General features: G+C 41.0%; 1 protein-coding gene across 1 annotated transcript; it reads left to right on the top strand.

Moving 5' to 3' along the window:
• Positions 1-5,823: 5,823 nt before the first annotated feature.
• Positions 5,824-12,075, top strand: LOC116377424 (glutamate receptor 4-like; the record flags this gene model as incomplete). The annotated part of the gene is made up of 3 exons (XM_031839064.1): positions 5,824-6,360; positions 10,957-11,115; positions 12,058-12,075. Coding segments are annotated over exons 1-3 (313 nt in total), but the record flags the coding sequence as incomplete, so codon positions are not given.
• Between the last annotated feature and the right edge of the window lie 374 nt (positions 12,076-12,449).

Here is a 12,449-nt window from a genome sequence, read left to right as displayed (position 1 = left end):
ACACACACACACACACACACACACACACACCTCATTCATAAAGTCGGTCAGACTCTAATCCACTGGGAGCAGAGTGCGGGAGAGAGTATAGCAGCAGTGTAAGAAAAGCTCTTCCCGAAGTCTAGTTTTAACATACTGTGCCATTTAGAGCCATTACCCAGTCAGCCTGCTCAGTGTATGAACAAAGTCCTGTCTGTTTGGATACAAACCTTAATATAGCTGGAAATGAACTGTAGTGCAGCTCGCAAAGATGGACCGGACTTTAAAACTTGAATGTGCAAAGAAAACTGTCTCTTCCTCATTCACTCACTCACTACTTCCTATATAACAGACAGGTGGTGGAAAGTAGAGGAGTACATTTACTTAATTTACTTAGCTTCCCATTGGTGTTCTTTTTGTATTCAAATCCAAACATTAACATTTTGGTTGAACTACGTATGTTTTTAAAAGCGTTTTCCCACGTGACCTAACAGAGTTTTGCATGATGACATTGCTACATACTGTACATATACCCTCATCCAATGGTCACTGTGTGTTACCTACAGTAACTTAGGCGGTGGTTGGCACGCTCGCAACTTGGAGAAGCAGACAGGAGCAAATTAGTTGGCACGGAAGATAAGCAATGTACTGCTGTGGACGTAGTGTTGGTTCGGAGAAACACATACACGCAAACAAACTAACCGATCGTGGCAGCAGTAGACCAGCAACTCCCCTGTTCTGCAAAGTAAAATGACTGTTTTTGAAGAAGAGAGCAGTATAAAGGCTTCAGTTCAATTAGGAAAAAGGCTGTCTGATGGCAAGGTAAAGTGGTAAAAAATATTTGAAATATAGCATACTAACCAATCATTCGCACCCATTCACACACAATGGCACATCCTTGGGGAGCAATGAGAAAATAAATAACAGCTGGAACTTCAGCTAACGAATGAAACGGGAGAAGGCAGCACAGCAGGTGCTGTGACAGAGGAGGGAGGGTCACTGTCAGCTGTAAAGCAGCAGAAGGATGCTAACGCTACAGCTGAACGTGGGCTCCTGATCAAATTGACTACTCTTTGCATGCTTGCATTAGATATTTCCCTGTGAAATGTGGTAGAAAAAAATGAATATATTATACTTTACTTAAGTAGGGGAGAGCCGGTAAGAAATTAGCATAAGATGAAAATAACGCAGTGAAGCCCCTACGAGTCTGACATGCTTAACTATGTTAACACTAACAGCACGCAACACAACACTCATGTGGATTTGTCACACTGTCGCTGTGTTTTACCCGGAAAATTGTTTTAGATCACGGAAACTAAATTCACTCAAGCGGTTGTTCTTTTTGTATGCCGAGTTGTGTTTATTGTTTCATGTGGCATCGTCATGATCATTTGACAGATTACTACTTCAACACATCCTGAGGTTTGCCATGTCAAAGTTTTTCAGTGTGGCAGCGAGTCAGGTTTCCCTTTCAGGAGTCATTGTCGAGACGAGAGTAACAGATGTCTTTAGTCCCTCTACAGTAATGGTGATTTATTCAAATGTGCATGTCATATTTCACCGACAGAATATGCCTGGGGAAGTGTGGAGGCAGTGTCTCCTTTGTCTGCACTGGTCCCATGAGGTTTATACTGAGGATGCAGAGCACCAGGCTGGATCTGTCACTACTGTGACAGTGAATATAATAAGAAAGTAAAGACCACGATATGTTTGCAATTACATATTAACAAGAACACTGTATTTTGTATAAAAACAACTACTTTATACCATTGAGCTACTTTTTACCCACCTGTGTCTTTTATCCTGACTGACACGGTCAAAAGTGACACTCGTGTGAGTTGTTGGTCACAACTAAAAATACTATTTGTCTGTAATGGTATCTTTTGAAATGAGGCTGAAAAGTGTTCCTTTCATACCGGGTCTCCCCTACTGTACTTGAGGAAATGTAGATTCTCCCCTGTGCATCTCTTCCAAATCTCCATTGATCGACTCCAAATTGATGAGGTGGGGAGATTTTGGCCTCTTCCAAAGAGCTCACACAAGCTTCCAAATTACACAAAAGTGGTCCCTACTTGCCCTCAGCTGTTGCCCTTGATATCCCGGGCATGGGTTTCTGCTTTCTCATCTTGCGATGCCTCGCTGGCCTCTGATAGCTTGTTTTCAGACATGTTAAGCCCATTATCGGCATTTTTAGGATTAATTTTGTGGAATAAAAGACATAATATAAGGATTATGGAAAAACACTGTATTTTCTACCAGAATCTCTGCAAAAGTTTTCTTAGAAACCTATGGATGACGTCACAGAGACTACGCTCATAGTTTATACAGTCTATGATCTCGTTGCCACAGTGAGGTTGCCAGGTTTGATGGCCATGCTGCACAAAAGGGCTGGGAGGATTCATAAAACTACAAATTAGAGTCTTTATATTACTGTTATTGTATGGATCAAACACATGAGATACCGGCCGTTGTTTTTTTTGTTAAACTATGGACTGAGCCAGGCTTGTACTGTGTCCTGACTTTAAAACATGTTGTGTCTTTAAATTAAGCAAATCAGAGGATGTCCAGTTCTCTGTTGCTGTTTTTTGAGTCAGCCATATTAACACAGTCAGAAGTATTCAGCACCATGGTCAGCTCCACCATCATGTTCAATGTGAGGTCCTGTTGAGCTGTTGTTCACACACTAAGTCTACCCAATAAAGCACAGTGGTAACCATTAAAAATCCTCACAATGTGCTTGTTTGTGTTGACTTGAGGGCTGAATGGAAAATTAGTTGCAGTTGTTTTAATATAGCAACATAAATACAGTTCCTAATTGTCACACCTTGGAGCCGAGATTTAGAGTGGTTGAACTGACACATGTCTTGTTTAATGGGTTTTCTGACTGGAGACAAACTGAATGAACATTCTATTACATTTTATTGTACACAACCTCAAACCGGGAGACAAACAATCTTGTGCTCTTTTCCTCATCATCCTCAAGTGCGACCAAAGTAAATATTTTCAAAAAGAGAACAGACAGAAATTCCAAAAACTGCAATTAGGGAGCACGTAATCAGCCTAACAGTCCGTGGAGGACTATTACTTTTTGCAGATTTGTTGCACAATGAGAGACCACTTTCTGCTCCATAGCAGCAAAGCTTAAAGAAAATGAACAGTGTGTGGTGATCATTTAGGAGTATTATGCTCCTATATACATTCATGATGGTTTTGTGATAAAGTATTGACAGACTGCTGAGTGGTTTCACTGGAATCATATCAGCCTCTCGAAACGTCAGCAGCATTTTCTCCAAGAGTGTAAATAAAATGAATCTGTATTGATCAAAGTGAGGAAATCAGACCTTTGCAGTTGCAAATGTAATAGGATATACAGAAAAAAAAAGGCATGGGAGATTGTTCTTGACCTTGCGAACTTTATGTGCAAAAAAATATTTCAGCTCAAAATGTATGTTCCAGACCGCTCACATGGTCCTCATCTTTGAATGGTACTGGCGGGAGGATCTCTGTTGGTCAAACTTGTTTGAGTTTGATAGGATCTTTGTCTATAAGTGCAACCTGCTGTAGAGTTTTAACCCACAGAGATCAGAGGAGTTGGAATTTCTGAATTACATTGTAAAATCTCATAAATGTCAATATGATTTTCTGTGGTGATGGTCTTTAAATTAGATTCAGGATTCTGAGTTTAAGCGTCCATTGATATTATTAGGGATGGCAGCTTAGCTTGAAAGAGTCACAGGCTGAATTTTAGTTTTTGTGTGCTCATCCTCCTTTTAACAGAAGTTGAGTTTTTCGGATTTTCCGCATGACGGTTTAGTGATGGCACCAGTCTTTCTCTCATCGACAAAACTGAATCAACTTCCTGCATTGCTTCCAACAGTGTCTCACACATATTGTTCATTTTCAAGCAGGTCTACCTGAGGCTACATACAAATCAGCCAAACTTGAGCGGACTGCAGCTTCACTCCCTCCTGCAGTTACTGCAGTCCCTCCTTCTTTAACTGCATCACCCCAAGGAGACTGTAGCCTACACTTCCCTAAGGTCTCATTACTGATTTTAACTTCTCTTCGAGCAGTGGTTCTCAACCTTTTTCTATCATTGAGTAAACTGACGACCCCTGACTTTATGGATATTTCATATTATATTCAATGCATAACAATAACAGAACAGGTCAACTGATAAACTGTACAGTAAACCCCAAAAGAGAACACAATAGCTGCAGGAAGTTTCAGATTTGGAAGAATTTTAAGCATTATTTCCTGTGAATATTGCATCAGAGTCGTTCTTCAGTTATCGAAGATCGGCGGTACGATCCCCGGCTCATCCAATCCATGGTGATGTGTCCTTGGGCAAAATACTGAACCCGTAAGGGTAAGACTGCAAGTTGCAATACAAGTTTACAATTTACTGACATGACTTCCAAATTGATTTGCAGTCTTTATGCTAAGCTATGCTAACCAAGTCCTGGCTCTAGTGTCATACTAATCACAGTATACAAAGATATGTTATTTCTGACACAGGGAGGCGTTTCTGATATTCAGCCTACTTTCATTGATATAAATGGGATGGACAAAATATAATAGTGAATGACATGCTTTACATCCTGATCCACTTAGTATCTCCATCTCTTGCACCTTCATATTCACTATTCACTATTCATGTCAGTATAACACAACAGTTTCTACAAAAGCAGGACACTGTAACCTTCATGAAGGTGTTGGATTTATTTCAGGAATGTTGTGTCAGACTGCATTCGTTTTTGCCAGATGTACCTAATAATTCTCTTTCTTCATAGTTCTTTGTAGATGTTGTCCCCCATCATGCATCAGGGAGAGGCCAAAGCTATTTCAATGTACATTCAAGTCTTGTTTTAAGAGAGACTTGAAAAAGTGTGAAGTCTAAGTACTAGTGGTTGGGTATCACTGATTTAGGGTAAAGTTTTCTTGGTCTCAGCATCTAGTGGCCACTAGAGGAACTGCAGCCAAAGACACATTCATTCCTTTTATTCATTTGACAGTTTTGTTGCTGTTAATACCAATTTTCTTGCAGAAACTTTGAAACATGAAGCTGCTGTGACCATTTAATGTTGCTGTGATCCAAAAAAGCGTCAAACATGCCCCTTTGTCCTGCCCCGCAGCGTCTGATACGACTCACAAGGCACCCTTATCATCTGAATCAGATCACTGGGCTTTCAAGTAAAACCCATGTAAAACCCGGTGGCATCATTATCAGATGCTCAGAGAAAATGCTACTGGAGTGTGATGACGTAAACTGAAAAAACTCACAAGCTGAGTGGGTCAAACAAACCAAGAACTTACTGCCAGGATACTAGTGTTGAGACAGTGATTGTGTGGGCTAATGATATATTGTTTGCTTTTTATTTTAAAGCCCAACCAAGAGGTTTTCCTAAACCTAACTCAGTCGTTTGGTTGCCTAAACCTAAGTAAGTATTTTGTTTTTATTCTGAACTTTGAGTGTTTACTGCAACCATGCTCTGGGCTGCCCAGTGCTTTAGAAAGTGACGCCAGTATGCAACGAGTTGAAATGAGAATATGTTGAAATAATCCCATGTGAAGTCATTTTAATCCTGCAAAAGGAATTTCATAGACAACAATCCTTATAGGTTTTATTTAATCCTATTAATTCGGGCACTTAATGCATTTTAAATGGCACCTTTAAAGGTTTCATGCAGAATGGTTTGCGCATGAAGAGGTTCGAGCTAGGAACAAGTATTTCCTTGCGCTAAAAGAGCTGTCTGTAATAATGTGTCACACAGTAAAACCATCCCATGTGAACCACGCAGTGCTCCTCGCAGACATTCACTGTGTATTTTCGCATCAGCAGCTCTGGAAGTTTTGGGGATAAACGAGGTGCGGGGACTTCTCCGCCGCTCGGTGCTGAGCGGACTGACTGACGCCCCTCCTGCCTGCCTGCCCCGGTCGGGTAAAAGGCGCATGTGTGTTATCGCTGTGATGTGAGTTGAGCCGCATCCAGACGCACTGGCCGCCGCTGGCTGATGCTCCCCCCCCCCCACCCCTCTCCACCTCATCTTGGTGGTGTTGTGCGCAAAATCTCCAGCGCCGGACGGACGGACGCAGTTTGACGGCACAAACGAGCGGAACTGCGGGGGGATATCCAGGAAAATAACATCCAAAGACAGACATGGATATTTAACGGGCATTTGATATATTTTTTTATCTCTGTTTTTTTTTGACCCTGTGATGTTGCTTTTGCCCCGGGGGTGTTAATGAAACCTGCTCGATGTCTCTCATCAGTTTATAACCGAAACAAAATGAGGATTTCTTCTCGCGACTGGTTTCTGTTGATATTCTCTGGCTTTTGGGGACTGACAATGGGTGCTTTCCCGAGCAGCGTTCAGATCGGTGAGTGTGAGAGCCTTAAATGTAAATTCCGACCAGAAAATGAATCATGTGAATGAATGTGTGGACGTCCTGTCTGCTGCCGCTGACCTGCCATTTAACACGCCGGCACTATACTCAAAGTGGAAATTGTTGATTTCCTTCCGCAGTCTTTTATTTTTCTTCTCTAAAATATCACGTGCAGGCAGACCGGGTGCTCTCTTCTGTTGATGCTGTGCATGTTTAACACACACACACATACACACGCACACACCAAATGCGCTTTGTATCTGCAGGCTACAGTGTGTATCCCGGTGCACTCCGCCACTGCAGCAGATCAGAGCAGCAAAGTGTGTGTGTGTGTGTGTGTGTGTGTGTGTGAGTGAGTGTATTCCCTATGCCGGCTGCCTGTGTTCATTGACCGCTGTTAACAGTCTCGCAGACCCCGCTGCAATAAACCTCTGCCACGGTCCCAGGGGCCTTACAGCTCCACTCTTTCACTGTTTTTTTTATATATATCTGCATGTTTCAATTTAACAATTGAACAGTCGTGGGTGGAAATAAAGGTGATGGATTCATGGTTTTCATTTCACGAGCAGGCAGATTGATTTGGTTGATTTAAAGGCAGGGAATGAAAAGAAGGACAAACTGTGACCTCCAGTTGGTGATCATCACAACCCTCCCCAAAAAAAAATCAATTATCAGTAAAGCAGTCAGTCATGCTGTTGTCTGTAACAATCCTGATGAAGGTGTTAAAATCTTTTAAAGCATTTGCTCAAACTGACTTTTTTTCGTGGCTTTGCCCTCCACTGCACCCCTGCTTGTAGCGGAGTCGAGGCACATCAGCACCAGTCGGGCTGATGGAAAATGACAAGCTGCTCAAATGATTCCCGTTGTCCTTTTATATCAACGTGATACCCGAATCCCCGGCCTCTCCGGGGGAGGACAGAGGTCAGGGTCTGTTACAGACAGCACCCGTGGAACTGAGGACACTTGAGCTGGGTGGTTTAAACCTGCATCTGTGGAACTGCTGCCATCATGGTGAACATTCAAGTAATGTTTGCTGCTGATTTAAGCAAAACTACTGCTGTGTGTGAATTTTTTGCTCACATGTTTTTTTGCAATTTCAGACACCGTTTCCTGATGTTTTTAAAATTATAAGCACTTCTCAGTATTGTTTGGCTAACAGCATCTCTGCCAATGATAGCAAACATTGCTGATGTAATACCAGTGTCGTCATATTTCCCCTCTCAGCCCTGTAGTTGACCTCTGGGAGTGTAAAAACCCACTACGTACCAGTGATTCCTCACCCACCAGACTCAATTTAACCTTTTATCTAGTTTTGAGCAACCACCACAAAGCTCCATCTGTTCTCAGAGAAGGCAAACATCTCTGCAATCAACACTCGTCAGCTTCAAATAATTGTCACTGAAAAATCAACACTTATTAGCGGTGGGACATTTACTGTGTACACATGCCTGCAACACAGAAACAAGTGCACAAATACAGCCATGGCAAACAGGCTTCACCACTGCCACAGATTCATTCTGACAGCATTGATACGTGTGAAGACGCATCGCTAAAAGCTCTTTCATGGTTCTGTAAGGCTCTACAGCTTCTCTTTTAAGGATCCTGAAGCTATTGTCACATCTTAATAAGATCCTAACAACATCTGAGTGGCTGTGTGTGTTGTGTGCGCGCGAATGTAATCTTTAGAGATTCTTTTACTGAGGTGTTGCGAGATTCTTAGACTTAATGAGACCAGTCGCATCACCTCATAGTGAAACTCCATTTACACCTAGTATTAACACGTTATCTCAATAAAGAAAATCCCACACGGTGTAGCAGAATGCATCGCAATCTCAATTGGCCAGACAAACCACATCTGGAGGTGATCTGGCTCACATGGATCTCAGCCTGCTCTAAATGAAAGGTTCACGTAAATTCACCTATTCTTGCTACCTTAAGCCGCTTGCCGGAAAGCTTAAGATGGCAAAGAAATCCGCTTACTCTCAAAGGAAAAATTAACTCTCGGGGGACCACTTTGATGTGCAAGACGAGGGACAAATGACTAACATTGTGCTAGCAAGCGTCTCCACTGGCTCTGATTGTTGTCTCACAGTTAGTAACATTAGCGTAGTTAGCAAGGCTATTGAAAAGTATCATATAGATACCATCGTTGGTTTCTATCGGACATCTAACCCTCACTTTGCACATCATGGCGTCCTCTGGCGAGTATCCTACATTGCGTCTCTCAACGTAAGGCACGCTTTGTTTGTTGACAAGCCTGCCTGATTTGCATACGAAGATCTGATCAAATAGCGAGCAGAGGTAACACGAACACTGTCAACAGCAGGTGTGAATTCAAAGGCCTGTGATCAGATGTCATCATTCAGATAACAGGCTCTTTGGAACCCCAAGAGTCTTATTGTTGTCAAACCATATGGTAGTGATGATTCAAAGTCTGGGGCCCCTACAGTGTGTTCTTCTGTACTCAATCTCAATTTGTGTAACATTTAGCAGATGGGAAAGTCGTAGCTGAATAAGTGGGATTTAGGTCGAAGCTCAATTTTTTTCCCTCTTTTATTTGGCGGTGAAGATAAGTTTTCATATTTGAACCACACGTTTCTACTCCCAACACATCAGGCATTCAACTAATTCCAATGTTACTCCAAGGAGACTGCTGTTTGTGTCCAATGTTTAAGTGTACATTGACTTATTTTACCGTAGTTTTGTTATGTAACTGATGTACTAAATGTAATTATTTTACATAACAAACATAGTTATTTTAACCCAAACCACAATCTTTTCCTAAACCTTACCAAGTACTTTTGTTGCGCAAGTAAAACTAAAACCTAAGTAAACCTACAAATGCAGTTCATTTTGAAAAGACACTTTGCATGTCAGGAGCTGAAACTGACACATCCAGAACCTTCACTAGAGGGGTACCAAGAGTGTCATAGTTTGAGGCTTTGGGCCACTGACCAGGCGCCTGTGTTTGACGAGTTGGTACTGAAAGTGTGTTGATTCTAAATATGTAAAGGGAATTCCTACTGGTTGCCAAGATGATCATAATGTTCACACCTTTTTTGTAAATCAGGAATTAACACCTCCTGTGAGCATTTGGTTGCAAGTGTGAGTCAGTGGGACATGAAACCATCATAGTGGAAATTATATGAAGTTCATAGCAGCTCCAGTGCTTCTTTTACCCATGCAAAAATATGGAAGGGATTTACATGAGTGAGCACCATAAAGGAGTAACCTATTCTAAAGTTTACATATTATAGAGGTCAGCCATAAAAACAACACACTGGCATTTTGCTTTATGTGACATTTATACCGTCTAATCCCAAGAAATGTAGCCTTAAGTTAGATTTTTAAATGTGAAGCAAACTGCTTCAAACCTAAAACACCACAGACATTTGCACAACCATGAACAGCATAGTCAAGATCTTTGTATATGAAGAAGGCTGTAATGTCAAAAGAAAGAAAAAAAGAAACCAAGAGAAAAGTCTTATCTCTGATGCCAAACTGATTCTTGATACTCGAGCAGATCATGCAAATCTTTGTTGATCCACAAGGATATTCTGAGAATATAATATCACTCTTTCTGCCTGCATTGATATGAAACAATGGTAATTTACATGCTAATCAGAATGTATCCTACATAGCCCAGGCGGTGCTTAAAGAGTCATGAGTTGTTATAGATTAATACTGAATTTTATTGCATTTCATATAGTGTCCAGTCAGCTGTGTCCACCTCTGATATGACAGAGATTCCTCTCTGACCAACGCTAGCTACTAAAACAGTCAGTAAAACCCTAATGCATATGGTGCTTTAGGCTATGTATGCCTGTAGTTCGCTAGTTAACAGAGTAGAAGACGTATAGGTTGCGAACTGGAAACAAAACAAGTTCGCTTGGCTGTCTAACCCATGGACTACTGAAAAATGAAGAGAGGTCTAAATGAATTAGTTTAAACTGGGCACGTTTTAATTGTTCTTTCATGTCAGCTACTATTGGCCATAATTCATGTTGTCCGGAGACAAATACAAGCATTCCTGTGTATCTGGGTAAAAGCTAACCGCAGAAACAGCTGATCGGTCATGTGAGTTAAATGTTTGCGACGTCAGAATTTATTCGTTTCAATGTCCCATTTAATGCATCAAAGGCAAGAAACATCTTCAAGCAAGCGGAAAAACCTTTTCGAGGAAGTTTAATTGTATTTAAATTTAATTCCATAAAGCTTTTCTCATGCAGTACTTCAAAATGTGCATGCAAATATGTGAATGGAAAGAGGGTATTCAAATATCTCAGCAACAATAACACCCAGCTTATTTGTGTCCCTTGGTTTGGTGCCCATATTAGTCCAATTCTACTTAAATTCACTGTGATCTGAAGTTTGTGATCCTCCTCCACAGACAATGTAGACAAATCACGTTTTTTCATTCTCTGAATCTGAAATGTTAGTGGTGCAATTCTAACAAAACGAGAGCTATGGACATGGAGACTTAATCTGATCAAATAAGCATGTGTGGCTCTTAAAATCTTGTTGGTTTTCCAACTAGTGAAAATCTGGAGATAATGGTGAAATTGTTGTTTCTGCCTTTCTTCTGTGCAGGCGGGCTGTTCATCAGAAACACTGATCAGGAGTACACTGCCTTTCGTTTGGCAATCTTCCTGCACAACACCAGCCCGAACGCCTCGGAAGCCCCGTTCAACCTGGTGCCTCACGTGGACAACATCGAGACGGCCAACAGCTTTGCTGTCACCAACGCCTGTAAGTCTGTCACATTGTTTCATTTTGTGTTCGTGCACTTTGGGGTTTTGATCACGGTTGAGCAAGAAAATGAGGCTTCCTGTGTGTGAGGTGACCAGGATCTTACCAAGATATACGGACAAAATTGTCTTGTTATTAAAGGATAATTCAGTTTTATTACAGCTAGGGTCCTAATCTCACCATCATTCCTGTGGATAATAACATTGTACTCAAGTTATAGAAGTAGTTCAACCTTATTTTGTAGTAAGGAGCTGCATAAACGACAAAACTTCCTCTGAAACCACAAATTGTCATTTTAACATTTCTGTTTTTGCACAGATTAAACAAACAAGGTACATCATATTAATTAATGATCTTTAGAGCAGTTTGGAAGGATATGTTTTAAAGTTTGGACAGAGCCGGATTCATTGTTTCCCCCTGCTTCCAGCTTCTATAAAGCAAGGCTAATCACGTACACGACTGTGTATTGGCAAGAATCTGGGGCTACAAAATGCAATTATAATTCAGGGGTTACGATCCAATAAATTGCAAAATATATTGCGATACTGTAAGGGAGGGGATATAGTGCAATTGTTTTTAAATCTATTTTTAGGAAAACCCTCATAGTATAAAGAACACATGACCATATGCATAACATCTGTTTAAAAAAAGTTTATTTTTTAAATTGAATCAGAACTTTACAGCATTTGCATTTATCACAGTCCCTGTAACATCCAACATCAAAACACAACACAACACAAAATGACGAACCACTGTCTGCCACACATCTTTGCATGTAAACTATTAATTAAGAATCAATGCATTGTTTTTGAGAATTGATAGAGTATCTCAAAACATAATATCGCAGTACTCAAGTGTTTTGATAGTTTCTCACATCGCTATTCACATAACTTGTATGATGCCCTGTTGGACCAATTTTTTGTGATTTTGCTGTGTTCCTAGATCTCAGCAATTATTTTGGTGAGTACAATGTTTTCATGATGGATAGAAATGATGATTATAATTAGTAGTTAACCATTATCTTCCTAAAACATGAGTGTCTTTGTCATTCCAAATGAAAAAAAGTGGAAATGTTTTAACTGACACATATTTAGGTCGCGTGTTTCCATCCTGCCACTAAACCAGCTCGTTGTGTGCACATGAGCATGAGTGCATGAGTGTGCATGCGCGTACGTGTGTGTGTGTGTGTGTGAGATGATGTGGCAGTACAGCAGTGTCTGTGAGTGTCTGCTGGTTCACATCTGATCTGAGCAAAGCCGCCCACACACTGAAGGGGACAGCAGCAGGAAACACACACACACACACACACACACACACACACACACACACACACA

The sequence above is a fragment of the Anarrhichthys ocellatus genome, unplaced genomic scaffold, assembly GCF_004355925.1.
Source record: "Anarrhichthys ocellatus isolate YVR2014 unplaced genomic scaffold, GSC_Weel_1.0 scaffold1231, whole genome shotgun sequence".
In the NCBI taxonomy this organism is placed as follows: Eukaryota; Metazoa; Chordata; class Actinopteri; order Perciformes; family Anarhichadidae; genus Anarrhichthys; species Anarrhichthys ocellatus.
Note: the sequence above shows the minus strand (reverse complement) of the source record. Positions and strands in the feature narration are given on the sequence as shown.